The sequence below is a fragment of the Nothoprocta perdicaria genome, unplaced genomic scaffold, assembly GCF_003342845.1.
Source record: "Nothoprocta perdicaria isolate Ctin4 unplaced genomic scaffold, notPer1 scaffold_52, whole genome shotgun sequence".
Lineage (NCBI taxonomy): Eukaryota > Metazoa > Chordata > Aves > Tinamiformes > Tinamidae > Nothoprocta > Nothoprocta perdicaria.
In genome coordinates, this window is record NW_020455777.1 from 3,752,242 (window position 1) to 3,774,871 (window position 22,630).

The 22,630-nt window shown below is 42.7% G+C and overlaps 2 protein-coding genes across 3 annotated transcripts in view; both read left to right on the top strand.

Moving 5' to 3' along the window:
• Window positions 1-4,331, top strand: part of LOC112954925 (pantetheinase-like) — a 7,468-nt gene extending 3,137 nt beyond the window's left edge. The window contains exons 4-7 of the mRNA XM_026048201.1: window positions 1,479-1,800; window positions 2,282-2,655; window positions 3,604-3,774; window positions 4,033-4,331. Of these exons, the coding sequence (XP_025903986.1) occupies window positions 1,479-1,800; window positions 2,282-2,655; window positions 3,604-3,774; window positions 4,033-4,161 (996 nt within the window). The 3' untranslated portion in view covers window positions 4,162-4,331. The remainder of the gene's footprint in view (window positions 1-1,478; window positions 1,801-2,281; window positions 2,656-3,603; window positions 3,775-4,032) is intronic.
• Window positions 4,332-10,046: 5,715 nt separating this feature from the next.
• On the top strand, window positions 10,047-21,651 carry LOC112954906 (vascular non-inflammatory molecule 3-like). Of its 2 annotated transcripts, none has more exons than XM_026048174.1 (8): window positions 10,047-10,090; window positions 14,749-14,980; window positions 15,075-15,205; window positions 16,083-16,275; window positions 17,841-18,132; window positions 19,022-19,395; window positions 19,688-19,858; window positions 21,277-21,651. In XM_026048174.1, the coding sequence occupies exons 1-8, from the start codon at window positions 10,086-10,088 to the stop codon at window positions 21,394-21,396; spliced, it is 1,518 nt and encodes a 505-aa protein (XP_025903959.1). In that variant the 5' UTR covers window positions 10,047-10,085; the 3' UTR covers window positions 21,397-21,651. The 2 variants fall into 2 exon arrangements, with proteins under 2 accessions (XP_025903959.1, XP_025903960.1); XM_026048175.1 differs by lacking the exon at window positions 10,047-10,090 and adding an exon at window positions 14,565-14,645.
• The last annotated feature ends 979 nt before the right edge of the window (window positions 21,652-22,630 follow it).

The window sequence follows — 22,630 nt, forward strand, 5'->3', positions numbered from 1 at the left end:
GGAGCTACTCTTCCATGGTTTCCAGTATATCCGCTTTCTTAAAGGGAATTTAATGCCATTCAGTTGTCCTTTGTGTGTGTGTGTGTGTGTGTCTGTAATTTTAAAGAATATTTCTTTTGGTGGGATATATTGACTGTAAAGCTGCATTTTCTTGTGTTTGTAAAAACAGACTAGAATGAAAAATGATTGCTCAGGTCCCATTCAGTGGCAGATATTTTTGACAGACTTTCTCAGTTTAACAAACCCCCAAAACTCTAGTTYTTTTTCTTAMTATCTGACCTGAACTTCCCCTGGTGCAACTTGAGGCCATTTCCTCTTGTCCTAAAATACAGATAATAGTATCAGATAGGTAACTCCTTGATTTAAGAAAAATCCCTTTACCCTCTAATTCTTAAATATTGGGTGTTTCCCAAGTATCAAGTGCTCCACTCTTTCCTTTGTTCGGAAATGTCATGACTTGGTACTGCAGGAAAGTCTGGAGGGAAAGATCCCAGTAAGCTCATCAGAGCTCTGCTGAGTTCCAGTGCAAATGTCAAGATTTCCATGASCAGGCCAGATATCATGCTGACAAGGGTAGTTTGAAGTCAGTTGTCTATGTAATGCACTTTAGACTCATTATTTCACCTACTTCTCCTCGAATGATGCCAAAGTATCTGTTTCTGAGCAAACTAGGTGAGGGAGAACTGATAATTAYTGGAGTGAAATCCCCGTTTTACCAGCTGTGCCCAGGCCCACTTGGCTCAGGTTCASGTTTGTGATATTGCCCCAGTAATCAGGAATCTGCCAGCTTGGAGCTGAGTTCCAGGTTTAAAACACTGCCCTAGTAACCATGAACCTGCTTTCTGGCTTGGTTACATGAGTTTATCATCCACGTGACTTACAGAGTATAAGAAAAGTTGGAAGGAAAACAYTGCACAGCTGAGAACTTCTCATGCTTGCATTTTTCTGTCAGCTGAGGCCATCTGCCTCTTTCCCACTATCACAACCATTTTTTTTCTACTGTTTTGGGTTTTTCTGTGATATTTCACACACTTCCTGCAGGTACTGTGTGCTGCCAGTCCTCCCTTGCATCTACRTCAACGTCTGTCTCTTTTTTTCTTTACTGAGACACCACTTCCGTCTGTTTTTTTTTTTCTGTCCTCTGTGTACTTCTTCCATTAGTGTGTTTCTTCTTCGTGTCTTTTGGACTGTCAGAATTTTATGCTACATGGGGAGACTGGAGAGGTTATTTTCATGGGAGCAGGAGGCGACAAATCAAAACCAACAAGTCTACAGATAACAACCTGCTTTTCTTTTTTTTCAGGTCWATATACATGCCTTCATATACATCTTCTGGGCAAAATAGTGATTGACCARTGTTAGCCTGACTTTCTATATAATAAGGCTTCAAAAATAGGTTAAAAAGCTTCTCTAGTCATTCTGAATAGCTTTATGCAATGACATGATGATTTTGTGGAAGATGTTTTTAGCTATGTTAGTTCTATTTTTTTTCTTCTTTCCTGCAGTATAATCTCTTTATGTCAGAAACTATCCAGTTTAATATCCCTAAAGAGCCAGAAGCTGTCACTTTTGAGACACCCTTTGGGAAGTTTGGCATCTTCACTTGCTTCGACATACTTTTCCATGACCCTGCGGTGGTTCTGGTGAGCAAGTTACAGGTGGACACTGTGTTGTTCCCAACTGCCTGGATGAACGTCTTGCCTTTTCTGACTGCTGTTGAATTTCACTCTGCCTGGGCTATGGGCATGGGTGTCAATTTGCTTTCTGCAAATACACACAACATTGGCATGGTAATGACAGGTAATTAATTTTAACTGAATAATCATGAATCTTTTTCATCATCAAATCATTTTGATGAGGAGTTCTCAACTAGTCTAAACTAGAATACAGAGCTGCATGTCCTTTCATGTCCATCAGGATAGGCCTATAATACTTGTTTAAGTTACGTTTTGAATGGTTCCAAACTAGTGGATGGTCCTTTTACATCAGTTAGCCCAGAAATGAGGCATTCTCATGYAGTTCCGTGTATAAGAATAGAAGAGAACTGGGGAGGAGACAGATAAAGCCATAAGGTAACCCTCTGCCTTTTGGCTACACTAAGCAGCCCTCATGAGGAGATGTAAAAGGTATTCCCTGACAAAGCATGATTTCTGTGGACTTAGTTGTTAAAAAAATCCTTTGGAGACGTTAAAGTATCTGTAGTACTGATAAAATTGTGAATATACTATCAATGGGATAACTGAAAGGACAACATGAAATGTTTGATTTGTGCTCTCCTTAGGGAGTGGTATTTATGCACCAGATGGAGCCAAAGCATATTATTACAATATGAAAACAGAGGATGGTCGTCTCCTTGTTACTGAACTCAGTTCACATCCTCGTCTTTCTCCTGCCTACCCTCCTGCTATCAACTGGAGCTCCTATGCTTCACGTGTCRAGAGATTCTCACCAAATGACCATGATTTCAGTGGGCTCATCTTCCATGACATGTTCACTTTCACTGAGCTCCCTAAATCTGAAGGGAATCTCACGGTTTGCCAGAATGACCTCTGCTGTCACTTGAGCTACAAGATGGCAGGGAAACAAGAAGATGAAGTTTATGTATTAGGTGCCTTTGATGGACTTCATGTTGTTGAAGGACAATACTACCTGCAGGTAATGATTTCTTTGGRGCTATTATTTTAAGAAGTTTCTTTACTGGGAGAAACCTTCTGCYCCTGGGATGGCAGGGAAGGACCACGACTTTCTTCTTGTATTCTGCAGCATTGGAATCCTATATGTTAGCAAGAGGTAGTTACTGAAATATTCCAGTCTGCTTGCATTTAAATCCAGCATGCTCCTTTCCTCTTTCCCTATAAAGACCTGAAAGGGTTGTGGGTACAACTTTAGGAAGCAAAGGGGTAGGTAATAGAGTGACATGCTGCTTGAGAGTTGTTATCTGTCTATACAGCTCTTAAAGTAGCACACGCATGTGAAGAACAGCAAGACATCATGAGTCTCTCTAAACTGTTCAGAACAGTCATCTCTCACCCTTCTGCTTCTCCATAACAAGACTGAGGTTTTCAATCCCACCAAAAAGGCATGCCAGTAGACCTTTCACATGGTCCTTAAGGTGCTTATAACACGTTTGTCTTTGACACTGAAATGTGTGTTGACATTGGTGTATACACAGAAAATATCAGACAGGGAAAGCTAGACATCTTTTTCTGCTTAAGCTCTGCTGCAGTGGAGARGTGTATAAACTTCCTTTAAATTCCAAGAGAGCAGTGTTTACTTCTGTATCTGTAGTAAGTGTTACTCTCTCCTCTAAATCTTTATCAAATGTTCGCTTCTAAAACACATTCATCTTTATGAGATACTCTTGATAATCTGGATTCCCAAAGATGTTACCATTGTGTTCTTACTCATATCATAGCTATGAGCCCTTCAGAAATGGCATACAAGAGTTTATAGATGTGCCCACCCCTCCAGCCAGTGCCACTCACTTGCTCTGTTCACGCACTAGATCATCAGACCTTCAGGGAGTCTTTCAGGGAGTCCGACAGTTTCCTATTGGAGCTTTTCCTTCATGCTAAATCCAYTGGCTTCTTCTGTCCTTCACAGATATGCACACTGCTGAAGTGTAAAAGCACAGACCAGAAGAGCTGTGGGCAGCCYGTGGAGACCGCTCAGACCAAGTTTGACTTGTTTTCTCTGAGTGGCACGTTTGGCACAAAATACGTCTTCCCAGAGGTCCTGTACAGTGGGCTTCAGCTGGCCCCTGGGGAATTTGAGGTAATGGGATGCCCTTCARCTGTCTCAYATTAGGTTCTCTGGGGCTTAGTAATGGAAGAAACTGTCTCAAGGAAAGCCAAAGAGAACTTGCTCATAGTGAGTTGTTAGATTTATTYAATATCCTCTTAATGAAGACACTGGTTTCAGGGAGCTGTGTGGTTTASATGCCTTCTCCTCATCTGTTCATACYTTTGTAAGCTTTTCCCTTGTTCCTATGAGTACTCCTCTATATCCTCTCTYTTTTYTTTTTTCCATCAGGTGTTGAATGATGGACGTTTGATAAGTAAGATAAGACCAACAAAGCCAGTTGTCACTGTGACGCTTTTTGGACGGTGGTATGAAAAGGATCATATGAAACAAGACCCACAACCACCTGCCTCYCCATGATGTTATCATAGCTGAACCTGTACATGACTAACATCATCTCTGAATGAGATATGACATCATTGGTTTAAAAGATAATTATCTTAATTTCAGTTGCAAAAGCTTCTCCTCAGTGAGATTTGTTTAATAACAGCACAGCATTCTAACTTCTTTGTAAGCATCAATCTATAAGGCAGCAATAAATTACCTGTGGTTCATCATACTTCCATGCTGACAATTCTGCCATGTTTTGCTACTGATCTACAGCTACTAGTACTGACCTGTATAAGCCTGTTTCCTCAGCCCACTTGTACAGTTCTCTCTTATTTGCAACATTTTGGCCTGATTGCCCATATGCCATTAATGCCTGGTCTGTGGCGTGTTTCAGCAAAGAATAAATGAGGAACTACAGTCAGAGAGCCAATCCTGACCCAAAATTGTTTTCCTGACCACAATTGACCACAAATCTCCATTTTTCTCAAGTCTCTGACAGAATAAAACAGCATTTTCTGTTACAAGCTACATGTGCACCTATGGAGGAGGACAACATGCTTTTTTTGTGGTTTACCTGATGCTCAAGCTGGTCACTTGTCTTGTGCAGTTTTTAAATTGCCTGCAGGGCTTTAYTGCCAGCAGGAGCGGCTCTTTGCTGTCTGTCCTGGAAAAAAGTAGAGCATAGGAAAGTTGGAGGAGTATATTGTATSAGCTTGAGTGCCACACACCAATTACAGCATTGTGACATGAAGTTATCATGCAATGCTAAGGAAAAGCTTGTCAAATACAAGAGGGGAATGTCACCATGAACCCTGGTAGAGATTGCCCCATGTCCTGGAAGTACTCTGTCCCACTCTGTGAAGAGTTCAGGCTGATGTCGTTTCACCTTGTCTGGAAGGAGACTGGGAGGTGGAAAGCTCCTTCAGACATSAAGCCCAGAGCCCTCTGCTAAAGGTGCGCACAGAAGAGGAAAGAAAGCTGACATTCCCTTAGGCCAAGACACCACAAGGTCACAGCCACAGGGGTGGCTGTTACCTGGATTGCTGTGCAGCAGTCAGTCTTTCAGAGTCACGGAAAGACCCTCTCTTTCCATACCAGCAGTTATTCTCAGTAGGCGCGYRCACACACACACACACACACACACACACACASAGAACATGCACACACATTTACAGTTTATATCTGCAATTCACATTGACATGCGGCTGATCAGACAGTAAAACAGAGACTTGACTCAGATGTCCTGGTCTCTCCAAGAGTCGGAGCCAACGGACAGACCCTTGCTCTCTTAAGTCCGTCTCAAAGTCATCTCCAAAGCCTCTTGGCTCACTCGCTGGCCAAGCTGGCTTGAAATTTGCCAGTTATCATACACTGACAAATAAGCCCTCACAAATTCCAGGTGCCCCACTGGACACTTAAAGGCTCCTGTGTGCCCTCCCATCACTATGTTTCCTATCAGTGGCTTCTGCACCTCCATCCACACACTGGCAGAGAGACTCTCCAACAGAGACTCACCTCATCCAGGAATATAGTTAGAAATGGAGTTTCATGTGAAGACAAGAGTAGTTCCAGGCTCCTGCTTTCTCCAATGACTGATTTGATACCTCCTCCTGTCCCTGCTCCCCCCTTCTCCTGTGATCTGCTGGAGATGACATCCATTTATAACATTATCCAGCAAAATATAGTCACTAAGATTTCTTATGGAGCCTTTTGTCCAGGCCTGGTTGCCAAGAGCTCTAACGTTTTGGCTGCTGTGTCTGTGAGTGTCACTGTTGCAGGGGGAACAGGCTCTTTGAGCACCTGCCAGCATCAAATGCCCTTGCAGCAGGAAATTGCAGGGGCTGCAGGGTGAGGTGCTTGCGAGGGCGTCCCTTACATAAACAGCTCCTCCAGTGGAGCTAGGAGGACCCATGGAGAGGCAGTGGATCTACTACAGACCTGTGGCTAGAGCTTGCCCCTGTGTGAGCTCTGTCCCTCCTGCAAATCAGGTTGCTTCCTACCCTTCCCAGGAAGGCATGTGGCTTTGTCTTCTCAGGAGGGGAAGCAGCAGCCTCCTCAGTCCTGTTTCTGCCTTCAAAAACTCCTAGGATCTTGGTGTGAAACCAAGGCAGAGCACTTTCATCTCCCACAGCCAGATCTGGGCCCCAGCAAGGTCACAGAGAACTCAACCATAGAGCCTTGTGCCCTACATCTGCCAGGCCACAACGTGGCCCCAAGAGTCACACAAAGTGATCACGCGCGCGCACACACACACACACACACACACACAGGTTAGTGGGCCAGATGAGCATGAGGGTATTGCTGCACTCTTATGCCAAACAGCTCCTCCTATTTCTGCCTGCAGGCAGCCTCATGCTGTCTGCACACCACGTGCAGCTTACTCGGAAGGCACGCAGTGCTTCAGCCAGATGGTGGAGCCATGTCTGCACGAAAAAGAGCAGGGCCTGACTTTCATGTTTTGTTTGTGGAGGCAAATACAAAGATCGTGGCTAAAATCCCCTACCCAGCAGCAGCTCTTATGGTTTATGGGGAAGCACATTTTGCTTTGCTTTGGAACACTGCCACAGTTCAGACAAACCAGTCCCTGTCTGCTTTGGGCCTGCTGCTGTGCAAGCGGCCCCAAGAAGCCACTGCCTGCTGCAACAGGAGCAGGCTGGTGGCAGAGGCTGTAGTGGGGTAGAAGGCTCTAGTCATTCTTCATACTTGAAGCTGGCAATAGCAATGGCATCTGGAAAGAGCAGCAGGTGCCTGTCCTTGATGCAGTGGTCCCATGTCACCTACACATGGTCACCGAGAAGGAGCTGGGTGTTCCTGCTCGACATGAAGATGCTTGGGCTGGGAGGCCTCCTTGCCCAAGAGCCCGAGGGGAGTGCCAGCAACAGCATGGTGAAGGCCCCTGGACCATCCTTGCATGTCAGAAGCGAGGCTGGCAGCATCCCTCCCACTGCAGCATGGGCCAGGGTCTCCAGGGAAGGGAAGGCTCTTCGGCAGCCTCAGCGGTGCCTCCAACCCTTTAGGATTTCCACGTCTGCTGTGTATCGCACAGCTTGTAGGGCCAGCAGCTCTCTAAGTTCCACGTGTCCTGCATCTGTCATTGAAAAGATCTAAAATGTATGCTCAGAGACTAGGAGCTGGCTTTCCCTGTTGCTGCGGTGGCTTGGAGGAGTGAATGTTTCCTTGGATATGGGAGGAGATGAGCCTAGTGCTTAAGGACCTACGAGCTTCAGCAGCTGGGGCTGTGTTATTGAAGACCCCAATGCACAGGCCTCCCTGCACTGCTCCAATATCTGCTGTTGCTTTGGGAGCCTGGAAACACTTCTTGAGAATGTTAAGGGAGTCACTTGAAAGGGCAGTGAAGAACCCTCTGAATCCTGACAAACTGTGGGCACATCGTGATTGCTGCTACGCTGTGGCACGGTGCTGGCACCCTCCAGCCGTCTCAGAGCTGTCCAGCCAATGTGGCCGGAGCCTCCCCTACATCAACACTGGTGTTGGCAGACGGAGCCAGCAGCGCCAGAACAGCGCTGGTTTTTCTGCTTCCTTGGGAGAGCTGCTTTCATCTGATCTCCCACAGTGTGACCAGGACTGTGAACCCTGCACCTTGCACTGGCGGGTCCCGCACCCACAGTGCCAGTGGCAGCACACACTGTGGCCATGGTTTGGTGGCAGTGGTGGGCCTGCGCAGGGACCTTGATGGCTGCAAGAGAAGGCAGGGGATGCAGGGGCAGGGTGTCAGCTCTGGCGCCAGTGGCAACCAACAGTCGTTGCTGGGCTGTGGTGTCTGCTCCTGCCCCATCTGTTGCTTGCAGTGTGCAGTCTGAGCACATCCCTGGCTTAGGGCTGCTAAGGGCGTCCCAAATGCAGTTTGATAATGGTGTTGGTATGTGGCTCACAGTGCAGAACATGGAAATGAGAGGCATTCTTCCAGRGGTTACACTGGCTCCAGGGTAGCGTTGAGGAATACGAGTGCTAGGAGTAAAGGGCAGCAGGCAGTTTTGCTGAAGGGCCCATTTGCAAGCATTATTTATGTAGGAAGGCAGCAGGGTTTCTGTTTAAAAGTCACCAGAGGAGTGACAAGTCTCTCTTGCTGTCAGTAGCTGATGTGAGCAAGAGGGGCCACTTCCTCATATCAGCTGGCCACAAACATGGCAAGGTTACAGAGATGCCACTCAGCATTAGGGGTCTCAAGCAAGTTGCTTTGGTGGCACAGAGATCTGAGAGAAGCACGAGGGAATAATCGGGTTGTCCAACAGCTGTTGAAGAGATGCTTGCATCCGGAAATGACATTGCCTCTCTGTGTGATAGGGGCACTTGTGGCAAATATTCAAGACAAGATAAGATTTTGCCACAGGCAGCAACCCCAAACCTGCCCAGCAGGCCACAGACCCTGCTGTGTTTTTAGGCTGCTGTTGTGATCCAGAGAAGCTATAGAATGGCACAAGTTATGTGAATGTGGCCAAGAGCAGACGGTGTCTTCTCCCTAAGACTTACTTCCCTTAAACTGGGGTTGGGGCTTTTGAGTCAGGTGCTCTTTCAGCTGGGTTAAGCTGGGTCTGGTCTGTACAGCAGATTGAGAAGATTAGATACTGTATTCCTGCTCATTTGCACTTCAGCCACTTGCCGATGAATAGTACATTTGATGTTTGCAAAGATTTTTTTTCTGACCCTCTAATATCTAAATCAAAACAATATCCTTCCTCACCTGCTGACAAAGAAAGAGAGCATCCTTTAAGTCTTCCTAGGAGCACTATTCCCATATTTGTCACTTCATGTTGCCCATAAACATCTAGCAGGTTAAACCTGGATTAATCTTCAGTTAATCCTGAAGAAAAGTCACTAAAATCACCATTTCCCTCAGTATGCTGCAGCTGCTAACGCAGTAGTCGAGCAGTGCTTGCTTTGCAAGTTACTGGGCAGCTCTACACCAGGAGCTGGGTGAGGATAATCAAGTTCAGATCCAGGCCAACTGGTTTCATTTTGTTCCAAGTTTCCATACACAGTGTCATCTGAAGACATGTGAAAAGGGAATCTTGTGTAAAAGACCTCAGAAYTGGAAGCACAGGTGGAAGGGGCGGGACTGGCCTTCAGACCAAAATTAATTGCTCTGGCAGAGCTTTCACCACAAACAAAGCTCATTTCTATCTACCCAAGCAGTGCAGTTCTGCAACATGCTCCAGTCAGGTCGAGGAGTGAAAAGAGTGCTCGACAACTGAGAGGAATTAAAATTTAAAATTAGGAAGGAGCCCATGCCAGTCACCTGCTCTRTTCACACACTAGATCTGATGAGTCAAGAGTTTCCTATTGGAGCTTTTCCTTCTTGCTAAATCCATTGGCTTCTTCTGTCCTTCACAGATATGCACACTGCTGAAGTGTAAAAGCACAGACCAGAAGAGCTGTGGGCAGCCCGTGGAGACCGCTCAGACCAAGTTTGACTTGTTTTCTCTGAGTGGCATGTTCGGCTCGAACTSTGTCTTTCCAGAGGTCCCATACAGTGGGGGTTCAGCTGGCCCYTGGGGAATTTGAGGTAATGGGATGTCCTTGAGCTGTCTCACATTAAATTCTCTGGGGCTTAGTAATGGAAGAAACTGTCTCAGGAAAGCCAAAGAGAACTTGCTCATAGTGAGTTGTTAGATTTATTCAATATCCTCTTAATGAAGACACTGGTTTCAGGAAGCTGTGTGATTTAGATGCCTTCTCCTCATCTGTTCACACCTTTGTAAGCTTTTCCCTTGTTCCTATGAGTACTCCTCTATATCCTCTCTCTTTTCTTTTTTTCCATCAGGTGTTGAATGACGGATGTTTGATAAGTAAGATAAGACCAACAAAGCCAGTTGTCACTGTGACGCTTTTTGGACGGTGGTATGAAAATGACCATATGAAACAAGACCCGCAACCACTTGCCTCCCTGTGATGTTGTCATAGCTGAATCTGTATATGCCTGACATCGTGTCTGAATGAGGTATGACTTCACTGTTTGAAAGATAATTATCTTTCTTAATTCCAGTTGCACAAGCTTCTTCATTGTGTGCTTTGTTTAGCACACCCATTAACTTTAAGGATTTCAAATTCCTGCTTAAGATCATCTACTCCCTGGAAGAGGTAACTGTTCATATTTTTGTTTCCTCTTCTCCCTCTCTAGAGACCTGTTCTTTGCTGTGCTCCAGCTGTGGCTGGAAGATTCCTTCAGCAATGTTCAGTGTGCAGTGAATCTGTGCCTCTGTTTCTGAACTGTGTTTACAAATTGGGTCAGGCACCTTTCCACTTTCTTTGTGCCCTTGGTGGCTCCGCTGCTATTCTCTGCATGTTGGTCTCATGGTTCTCAGCCCCATGCCCTCCATATGGGGCTCTAGAGAGATCTGGGCAGTGCAAATGTTGCTTGGACTTCAGCGCTGAATGTCACCGCAGAGCACCATATAGCCCTTTCTATTTTTAAATGTAAATAAACATTCACACAGGAATTAAATCTCTATGCCATATAGGTGTTTATGAAAAGCCATCTTCCTAACCTGAGACAGTGTTCACGTGATTTACAGAAGATCAACATCTCTGTTGCTAGATTCATGCTCGCTTGAAATCTTATGCAATGTTGGAGTTAGTCACTGCTTGACCAAAGACTAATCTCATACCAGCAAGGGAGTGTTCAGTCAAATGCTCTTCCCAGCTGTCTAAACTCACTGTCAGTGCTATGTTTGTCCTCATGTTTTTGGGGCCAGGAACCTAGTTCTCACAGTGCAAGTCGCTTAGGTGAAAAGGTCTAGATTTAAGGGAGATTATGGTGCWAGGTGGAGATGGGCACTGAGATTTCACTTTGTGATGCAAAGGGGATACAATGAGAGCACCCTGCCAGCATGAGAGCTAGGAAGTGGCTCTTCTAGGTCTGGTCACTCTAGGTACAAGCCTAACAGAAGGTGTGTGTAAGCAGTTTATGAATCCACACCCCAAGTCCAGTGAGTGTTTTGAATTAATTTTGTTTCAGTATTTATGATTTGGTTCAACATCCTTACTTTCTTATTTTGTGTATAATTGTACATTGAATATCTTGCTTTAGAATACAGGCACAAGACAACATTGCGATGAATTCCTTTTACTAGAAAGACTGCATGACATTTATCGTTGTGAAATGTGTAATTGTGTGGGGTGAGTCAAGCATGCAGAAAGCAATCATGCAGAAATCTACCCATCCAGCCACATACCAAAACACTGTATATAAAGACGAGTYCGCACATAACCACTGATAACAATGAACACTTGTCTCAGTGATAGTGAAGCAAAAGAGGAACTAAAGAAGGTAAGAGATTCGGGCAACCAGACACAAGTCATTATTGTGCACAGGCAGCTTTAGCTTTWAGCTTTCTGGCAGCAGTGATCTGCAGCTGTTACTGATGGAAGTTGCAGTAGTCAGAATACAGAAATAATGATGAATATAGAAATAATGATTCCTGTTCATCATGCTGTTCCAGCAACAATATTTGGAGATCTCTTCAGGGCTCAGTTACTGGGTGATATGCTGATGGGGGTAGTAGCTTGGGGTAGCAGCTGCCTGGTATCCCCACTGCTATGCAGAGCTGGCCCTTAGCCCCTGTGGGCCTGAGCTGGCTCTGTGCCGAGGGAGCTTGGACTTGGCCAGCAGTTGCACAGAGCTCAGGCCAGCTGCCTGCTTCTTGACACTCTCTGCATGAATTTCGCCAGGTTTGTGTCTGAGATGTTTTTTGTGAGATAGCTCAAACTCCTCAGGCTCATTTTCCTGCCATGACCTGGGCTTACCTTCAATTCTCCTCACTCTAGAAATTCCTGTATTGCGTTGGTCCTGTATCCACATCTATATCCTTCTCAAATCTAGCAAGTGATGTGTTTCTTTAGCTGTACACAGAGGTGCCTGCTCTGCTTGTGCTGTAAACACAGAATTGCTCAATTTTTGTGACTCTTGATGCCCTGCAACTTTCCGGACATGACGATTGCACCACTCGGTGTCATCTTTCTGGCACTGCCGGGAATTGCCAGTTTTGTGCAAGACTCTCCCTATTAAAGTCACTCATTTTTACTTGCCCTGTCCTCCTTTTGGGTGGAGTTTTCTAAAGCTCGTACCTCTGCTGTGCCTTTTATCCTGTTTGTTCTTGAGTCCTGTGCCCTGGATGGCTCCATTGCAGCTATGAGCACAATGTCATCTTGTCAGAGGACACTAAAATACCTGTTTCTCCTGAAGATGCCTTTGAAACAAAATAATGTTTCAGGGTGAAATCACACAGTAAAGAGGCAGATACTGTTGAGATGAGAAATCTTTTCCTTAATTTCTTATTGAACAGTAAATATCATTAGCCTGGCTATGCAAGATCAGAGATACAATTCTAATAGAGGATCTTCTATGACCAAAAAATTAGACTATAGTAGTAGTAGTGTGCTATTTGCAGAACAGTCACTGCAAAATTTTCATATCAAAAAATAATAAAAAGATTTAATTATTTTTCAGAAAGCAGTTAACTATTTCAGGTGTATGACTGTTTGCTTCCCTATTTACCTCCACCTGACCAAACACTGCTTGGGCAATAATCACCCGTTACAGTCATGATGGTTGCGTCCGGTTGTGATGGCTGCATCCGGCCAATTTGACTCTGGGGAGAGAGATAAGAGTACAGTCGTCAAGGGCTAATTGAGCATGCACCAAATAAAATGTGTCTGGTATGCAAATATGACTATGAGTCGATCATCTTACCCCATAAATAGGGATCGCCTGTTGAACTCTCTGGCATGGCAGTGTGCTGCATGCCAGGATCTGCCCTTGAGCAGGGACTTATCTAAAGGTTATTCCTTGAGGTTGAAAGATTCCTTACCTGCCAGATCCTTGGTAAGTGATTAATAGCATAGTGCAACTTGGCAAACTTTGCCAAGTTGTAGCTCTGATTCATTGTGCACATAATCCTATAGACATAAATCATCAACCAAGKCTTGGACTTGTATCCAGCTGCACCCAGACTTTTCTCAGGCGTTTGTAAAGGAAGGGGGTCCATGCTCAACCTCATGACTCCACAGGAGGATCTCGTGGATGATTTTATCTGACCGTGTCCTCTAAGTAGTAAATAAACAAATATATCTTGCCATTGAATCTTGTTAAAGCACCTTCGTACTTGCCATTGATCTCAACAAAACATATTGCTTTTACAAGTGAAGTACACCACTCCTCTATGACAAGGTCTAGACATAAAGATTAACAGAGTTTAAGGCTTAGTGTAGATCATTATGAATGTGTGAGGGAGGGCATTCTTAGGGAAATTGCTGCAGTATATAACCTATTGGCAAAGGAAAAAGGTAAGATGGGTCCCTATATCTCATATAGGAAATGTATAAGCTACGATCTGAAGTATGAGGGCTGTCCTTCATGCCGGTTATCTGCCTTCACCCTCTACTGAATTTCTAAATGTTAGGGGATTTCTAAATGTAGGTTCAAATGTTGTGAGATCAGCAGATAAAACCATGTAGAACTGGACATGTAACCCAGAGATGAGGTTTGGAAACTGGAAAAGGCATGTAAAAACAATTTTTGAAARCACTTTTTCCAGCAAGACTGCTATAGAACAGTATCGTTTCAGAATACCATTTAGCCTTTTATTTATCATCAGCGTTTTAATTGAAATGCAATTCCTAGATGTGATTCTTASACCTTTTCTAATAAATGAATGATCTTATACAGAATGAGTTAGCAGAAGTACAATACCGTACTTTTCCAGATGGTTTACTAGATAATTATTTCCAAAGCAAATTCTGTTTGCTTTACATACTTCTTGCCCACTTCCAGGAACACCAAGACTCCCACCATGGTCGCTTTCCAGCCGCTGGGCCAGGCATGGTCCTTGCCCTCCTCGTGCTCCAGGCCATTGCCTCTCTCTTTTTTTTAATTATTCTTTAAGAGTTAACTTAATTAACAGTAATTTTTTTGTCCTCTTCTTGTCAGTTTTCTAAATATATTGTTCAGTTTTAATTTCTATTGCAGAAGTCAGTGGAATAAAAGCAAGGGACAGTTCTGTCAGTGGCCCATTAAGTAGATTTCCTCTAAATATAATGGGAAAACATAATGACTTGGATCTAAAGAAATTCTGGGAAGCAAGCTACAAACAGTGACGCATAGCTCAGGAGGTGAGGAGCTTAAAGACCCTGCATTAAAGGGAATGGTTCTCAGAGTCCTCATTTTTTCCATTCAGAGTTCATAAAACATGCGCTCCAGGGGTGGTAAATCTACCCTTTATCTGAGTATCAAAGCTGAGCCAAAGAAAGTGCAGTGCAAAGAATGTGTTGAAATTATTGGCAGAGAAACACATGAAAACTGAACTCGGACAACTCTTTCTAGAAAGTCACATGTTTGATAACTTCTTTCTGTGCTGGCACAACTCTTCTTGGCATTGTCAGCAGTTTTGTGACTGCCTATTTAAGTGGCCAGTTTTCAGGTATCTTGAGCTGAAACATCCTTACAGTGTGATGGATTTTCCCATTTGCCACCACAGAGGTAGCTAACGCTTTACCAGGTTGGTCCTTTGACCCTCCTTTCTTTAAGCTAAAGGTTACCCTTTTCTTTCGTGTGTATGTACCCTTTGCTGTGTTTCCAYGTGTGCCTGTGCGTTTCCCTAGGGAGCAGGAGGCAGCCACCATGGTCGCTTTGCAGCCCCTGGCGCAGGGCACGGTCCTGGCCCTCCTCGTGCTCCAGGCCGCTGCCTCGGGCCGCTTCAYRGCRGCTGTGTACGAGCACGCGGTGATCCTGCCAGCSCTYRCCGTGGCRCCTCCCTCTCCCGAGGATGCGCTGGCACTCATGAACAAGAACATGGACGTCTTGGAGAAGGCCATCAAGGAAGCCGCCCAGCAGGTACTCCATGGGCTCACAGCACTGTCGGTTTGTGCYTTCCCTTCGGCTGATTCCCTGGTGCCCYGAGCAGCGTTAACGGAGCCTGTCCTGCCAGGGTGCCCACATCATCGTGACTCCTGAAGACGGCATTTACGGCTGGCGTTTCACCAGGGAAACCATCTACCCCTACCTGGAGGATATTCCTGACCCGGAGGTCAACTGGATTCCCTGCACGGATCCCAAGAGGTGATTGATGTGGTTCCAAGCTAGTGTCTCATAAGGAAGTCAGCTGCTCTCAATAATTATGTAGAACTTAGCTTGATATTAAAAGAATTAACAAATTTCAATAATAATTGCATAATATGATATGATGATATCAAGGTAAATTTAAACAAARCTAAAGTAGAATTCCTTTAATGGAATTTTACTTGTGTGGAATTTTGTTTGTGAAGTGTGATGGAMACTTCCTCTTTGCATTTAGAARATTCTTGCCGGAATATACCACTACTCATTAGGCTGTCATTTTTTTTTTCTTACCCTGCTTAGATTACAGCTAATTGAGAATCTTCTAACAAAAGTTTGGGGTTATATTTTTACATTTTCTTTGCTGTACAAATGTTTACTTATTTTCTCTTTACTTACTGCTGGAAAAGCTATGTGCAAATAAAAGYAYACAACYCTTTTAGTTGAAAAYTACTTTCCGATAACTGAATGATGTCTTCATTAGYCAAAGTCCAAATGTCTAAATCGCTGAGTGGTGCAAACCCAGAAATTCCAAAATATTTTTTCCACAGTTAAGTTAAGATCCTCCCGTGCTCTGTCTCCTGCTCTAACTGATCAGTCTAATGATCAGTCATTTGGGCACCACGTTTCAGCCAGGATGTGATAGCCAGTGGTGTGCTGCCTTGTACCTATATTCCCTGAGCGGTTCAGGGGCAGCCCGAGAGCCYCCTCGGGCATTTTCCCTGGGTGCTGGTGGGAGGGATCCAGCACCTGCCCCAAGGTTGGGAAGCACGTGCAGGAAAGCTGCAGCCACTGCTGCTCTCTCTCCRTGTCCCAAGGTGCCCTGCACACCAGCCTGCTCATTCTTTCTGTTCTGTTCTATTTGGTCTACAAATATTAGATTTGCTCCTGCTCCAGTGCTGGAACGACTCAGCTGCATGGCRAGGAATAACTCTATCTATGTGGCCGCAAACATTGGCGACAAGAAGTTGTGTGACTCCAGTGACCCCAGCTGCCCCAGTGATGGTCGCTATCAGTACAACACGGATGTTGTCTTTGACTCRGAAGGGAAATTAGTAGCACGTTATCATAAGGTAAGAAATGGCTTAGGAAAGACGGGAGCTACTCTTCCATGGTTTCCAGTATATCCGCTTTCTTAAAGGGAATTTAATGCCATTCAGTTGTCCTTTGTGTGTGTGTGTGTGTGTGTCTGTAATTTTAAAGGATATTTCTTTTGGTGGGATATATTGACTGTAAAGCTGCATTTTCTTGTGTTTGTAAAAACAGACTAGAATGAAAAATGATTGCTCAGGTCCCATTCAGTGGCAGATATTTTTGACAGACTTTCTCAGTTTAACAAACCCCCAAAACTCTAGTTCTTTTTCTTAATATCTGACCTGAACTTCCCCTGGTGCAACTTGAGGCCATTTCCTCTTGTCCTAAAATACAGATAATAGTATCAGATAGGTAACTCCTTGATTTAAGAAAAATCCCTTTACCCTCTAATTCTTAAATATTGGGTGTTTCCCAAGTATCAAGTGCTCCACTCTTTCCTTTGTTCGGAAATGTCATGACTTGGTACTGCAGGAARGTCTGGAGGGAAAGATCCCAGTAAGCTCATCAGAGCTCTGCTGAGTTCCAGTGCAAATGTCARGATTTCCATGAGCTTGGTATAACCATCCCAGTACTTTAGAAAGGACATACTACAAAGATCCTTGATTCAAAAACCTCTGTGAATGGAAAACAATCCAAAATTAGTATTTTCTACCTCTACCTATATGTTTGATTTCAGTCTTATTTGCAATTTGAGTGACTTTCCCTCAATATTGTATATTATAGAAGAGCAAAGGGGACTGGGAACTGTTACTGATTATCTGTGTATTTATTGTCTTTCTGGCACTAGTTTTAATAGTTTAATGCAATAATTTTATGTCAGCATTGAGTAACAACCAGTCCCTGATGATCCAGTGCAAACATCTTGTGGCCAACACGAAAAACAGGCAAGAACATGGTCAATTCRTCATGATTCCCAGGAGGACTTCAGCTGCAGGAATCATGTCCAATATTTGTAAAACATATAAAACAAGTCTACATACGTGATTGATGGTTAACAGAAGGCAGCATCTTTCCATACACAGAAATGGTTATCAGACTTCTAGTCAATGTGATGTCTCGGCAGAGTTGAGGAGCGGGAGGCCAGGCCGTGAGGAGCATTAGGAGGAGTTCACTCAGAGCACACTGCCAGCACTCACATTTTACTATGAAGCAGCTGTGGGACTCACAGCCACAGGATGCTGGATGCTGATGCACATTCAGTCTGCCATCCCACTGGGTATCTCTATCTTAGGTGTCTCTCAGGGCACCTCATGGCTTATAGAGMCAGGTGTGATGTAAGCAGGTGCCATATCCCATACACTTTAGTGTACCTACAACTTCTGTGCTTGTTACCTAATTTTAGTGGGCCGGATCTTTACTAGCTTTAATTTATTGTTTTTGCTTAGCCATTTCAGGAGATCTTCAGGGTCTGAAAATGGACATTTCAGTGACTAGTAGAGATACAGATCCTGAATTCTTCTTTAAGGCAGTTTTAGACACAACAGTAGTTACTTGTAATCTTATATTATTTTTAATTCTTGTATGTCTTTTTCTTGGTCTACAGTATAACCTCTTTAGAGGAGAAACTCAATTTAATTTCCCTAAAGAGCCAGAAACTGTCACTTTTGAGACACCCTTTGGGAAGTTTGGCATCTTCACTTGCTTCGACATACTTTTCCATGACCCTGCGGTGGTTCTGGTGAATGAGTTACAGGTGGACACTGTGTTGTTCCCAACTGCCTGGATGAATGTCTTGCCCTTTCTGACTGCTGTTGAATTTCACTCTGCCTGGGCTATGGGCATGGGTGTCAATTTGCTTTCTGCAAATACACACAACATCGGCATGGCAATGACAGGTGGGTTGCATTAAGTAAAAGAGAAATTATCTTAATGGTACAGGAAGCAGAAACAGGCAAAAAATGTTTTACAAATACTGAAGTCTCTAAAAAAATAAGAAAACTGCAGTATTCTTGATATTCTTGATCCTGTATTGAATTTAGAAAATAATTTCAGGCAATAAATGCTGAATGTTCTAGGAGAGATGTAATTAGAAAGATGGAGACATTGCATTCTGRTATTTTAAAATTGATTTTTTTTCAAAATGCAACTAAGTTTCACTTAAATTTTCAGCCGCTTGTTGAGACAGACTTTAAAAAAAATAGCAATTAAAGTGAGAAAACAAATGTCCTAAACAGAATTTGTAAATCTAAAAACAAAAGGAGGGTATTGAATAAAATATTTTCAGGGTTTTTTTTGCTGTTTATTACTATTGAAAATTTAGAGATATGTATGTTTTCCTTGGATATAAATAAATATTTCCTTCAATATTTTTCTCTAGAAGCTGAGAAACACTGTTGTAGCTGCATTCTTACCTGACAGAGCAGCAGAAGCCACAAAGGAATATTTTTGTCTGTTCTAAGCACACTGAGTTGAGTGTAGGCCAAAGTGCTAGATTTCTTTCTATGAAATGTAATTATCTCTATGATTTCTTTCCCTCGCAAATATGACACTTAYGGAGCTCTGATTTAGAATTTAGACTTTTATTTTCAAGAACCAATGATGCACATAAACCAATTCTAGTAGTTCTGCCATTTAAAAATTCTTCTAAAATACTTTTCAGGCACATTTTATTTGTTGTTTTTAAATATTTTCAAATGTACATGTTAAAAAGCTTACATAGCTCTGAATGTGTATTCAGTTTTTCCGTATAGCTGCCCCATAGTGTTTTTTGTGTATCATTTACAGGAAGTGGGATCTTCACACCAGAAGGCCCTGTAGCATATCACTATGACACAGAAACTGAGGAGGGTCATCTCCTGATAGCAGAGCTGAGCTCGCGCCCTCATCTTTCTCCTATGTACACTCTTGCTGTCAACTGGAGCTGGTATGCTACAAGCATCAAAAAAATTCCAGAAGAACAAAACACTTTTACTGGAGCCGTCCGGCGTGATGTATTCACTTTCACTGAACTCACACACAAAACAGGAAATTATACTGTTTGTCAGAAAGACCTCTGCTGTCATTTGAGCTATAGGATGTCAGACAAGAGTAAAGATGAAGTTTATGTGCTGGGTGCATTTGATGGTCTTCATGGTTCTGTCATAAAATACCACTGGCAGGTAATTTATTCAGTGGAAGTGAGTATGAGATATATTTTCTAGGTGACTATTAAGACACCAAAGTAAAATTAATGAATGCATTGAATTTTTATTTTATTTTTGAGGAAAACAATGATAAATCTTTTAAAAACAGTGTGCGCCAAAAGTGCACGAGGAAACATGTGGCTTAAATGAATCATTCCAAAGCATTTGTTCATTCCTCCATCATGAGAGCTTTTTGCACTCTCAGATCCAGCTCCTGATTACTTAAAGCTGAGAGGTAACTTGCTTTACCGTATCCTCTCTCCCACAGATCTGCACACTGCTGAAGTGTAAAAGCACAGACCAGAAAAGCTGTGGGCAGCCAGTGGAGACTGCTCAGACCAAGTTTGACATGTTCTCCCTGAGCGGCACGTTTGGCACAAAATACGTCTTCCCAGAGGTCCTGTACAGTGGGGTTCAGCTGGCCCCTGGAGAATTTGAGGTAAAGGAGTATCACCAAGCTGTTTTATATAAGATTCTCCAGATCTTGGCAAGGGAATAGTAACTGATACAGTGAGAAAGTCAAACAAATCCAAAAGCTACTTTCTTTGATTCTAAGAACTGTAATGCAAGAGGACATTTAGATGCATTGATTGAGTTTGTCCTTATTGAGGAGAGATGAAAGTGCTAAGGCTGAGAATCTCTTCTGCGTTTTCTGTAGCAAATGTGCATTCTTACTTCAGATTCTAAAACCAGGTTTCAGAGAACTGTGTTCTAGAAGTTTTTGTTGATGAGCATTTTAAGGGACAAAGAAATCAGATACTCTGTGATGCAGTTGTCCAAGCAGGAAAGATTGCTATTAAGTATCATGCAAAAAGGTAGATAACCTGTGCAAAAAAAAAAGAAAAAAAAAAAAAACCAAACAAAAAACAAACCAAAAAAAAGGAGTTTTGAAGCTTTTTGGGATTTTTTTTTTAATTTGAAACTTCATTAAATATTTTTGCCAAGAAAATATTTTCAGGCATAAGTCTTAGATTAAGTTTATGTAAGAGGCTAGATGAACTACCAATTAATTGGAAAAAGCTCTTTAAGAACCTGGAAAAGATAATGAAGGCAATGAAATGAGGCTTGAAGAGTTTATAGAGAAGCAGGGATGATCTTTTTATAAGTTTGAGAATAGAAAACCGCTTGCTTTTGCCATATATTTGTTTTGAGTGGGACTTTTTAAAAAACGTGCATCAAAGGATTATCAGATACACTATGGTGTGATCATGGATTAATTACAAATATTTTATGTTTTCTTACCAAATACATGCTTTATGATTGTCACAAAGACTCTTAAAACTTGCAGTTATATGTAGTCTCTCTATAGTAGTGATTTTAAATTGATTAGTAGAAAGTACCTTAGAAAATCAACATATGGCCAGTGGACTGAAATTCTCTGTATTTCCACACGGAAAATGTTTAGGAATCTACAAATTGAAGAAAATTTAAAATTGATATTCTGTGTTTATATCTATATAGACATAGTTATATATATGTGTGACTATGCTTGAGTAACTGATGAAAACAAATCTGTTCTTATCATCCTGCCTTCTTATGAGGCAGAGAAAATGCTCTTCCCTACAGAGATGGAGCTGGAGTGAGTTTTAAAGAGCTTCAGATCCAAGGAAATGTGGAAAAGTCATGGCAGAGCTGAAAACTATACTTTGATTTTCTGAGCTCTATTTTAGTGACCTAAGTACAAGAGCATTTCCATGCCTGAGTTGGAGAGAAGTTTGGTTTGTTTTATTCTCATGGTTGTCTTTGACACTAGAGTGTTGCATGAGAATATTTAAACTGTAAGCCCTTTCTATACAATGTGATATTGCTGCTCTGTTAGTGGAAAATTAATATTGTTCTTCAACCTTCTTCAATCAGGTGCTGCGTGATGGACGACTGAAAAGTAAGCATAGCCCATCGAAACCACTCTTAACAGTGACCCTTTTTGGAAGGCATTATGAAAAGGATCCACCACATCCACTGCGAACTTCCCTATGATGTAACTACTTAATTTTTCAGCAGTTATAATAAGCATTTCCTATCATAAGCCATCTGGCCATGAGCAGTGGCAGATCCTCTGTGTTATTCCTGTTCTGCAACCTTACATTTGTTCATAGCAGTTGCAGTTTACTTAGTTCGAGTTTACTTAAGAGAAAGCAATGTGATTGCCATCTTTTGTGTACCTATAACAATGGTACACATTTTTCAACAGTGATTGAGCCAGCATAATTATTTTTAACAGTGTAGAAATGCTTTGTCATTTGAAATCTTTTTCCAAAAATTCCCAATTTTTTTTTTTTTTTTGAGAGAGACTTCACCAGAGTAACGCTGGTCAGAAAGCTGTCAGTGAAATATGGAACTTTCTAATTTACTACAATGAAAATTCTCCCTGAAGGAGCCTTTATGTTTCTTGTGCTCTATTTCTCCTGCTTAGCTAATTTTAAGGCTGTAAAGCACTTAAAATCTGTGTTAAAATCAGCCTCATAGAGCAATCAGTAGGATCTTCCAGAAATTCTATGGGCCTTGGCCCCATTCTGTCTGAGGACTGTGTCCTGAAAAGAAAAGCAGATTTAAAATTGTTTCAGGTGAAATCTTAGAGAGCAAGACGAATTGATGCACACAGAATTTGAGTCCAGCTAAGCTCTGTAGAAAGCAGTGTTTGTTCTGGAGTCATTCTGAGTATATGTCGATATATGTATGGTGCATGCATTCTAGGTTCAATGCATTTCAGGTCCAACTTACCAAATAAACATTATAAACTTTCTATGTAAACATTATTAAATGTATAAATCTGCATATGCAGCTGGATGTCTGGAAAAAAATCTCAGTATGTAAGAACATAGGAAAAAGAGAAGTAACATGCTTATAGTGTGAGAACTGAGCATTACATAGGACTTCAACAATGATGTGTGAAACTTGGGAGTCCTGAACCTGGTATGTAACTGCCCTATTCTGCAGTAAACAAGCCTCATTTACAGCACATCTCCCCTGGAGTAGTCCTTGACTCAATGGTCTCTTGTGTCTGCTTTACACTGAGCTGTCCCCAGTAGAAACACTCTGTGGCTTCCCACCCAATCATACCAACATAAATCATACACACAGAATTTCTATTTGCCTTGTGCTGCTGCTTCTCAGCACAACTTTGGAGACTCTTTCTAGGACTTGCTTTATCTTGGATGGATGCTGGAACAATCAAGTTTCAGAAGAAAAATTGCCTCACCTAGGAGCAATT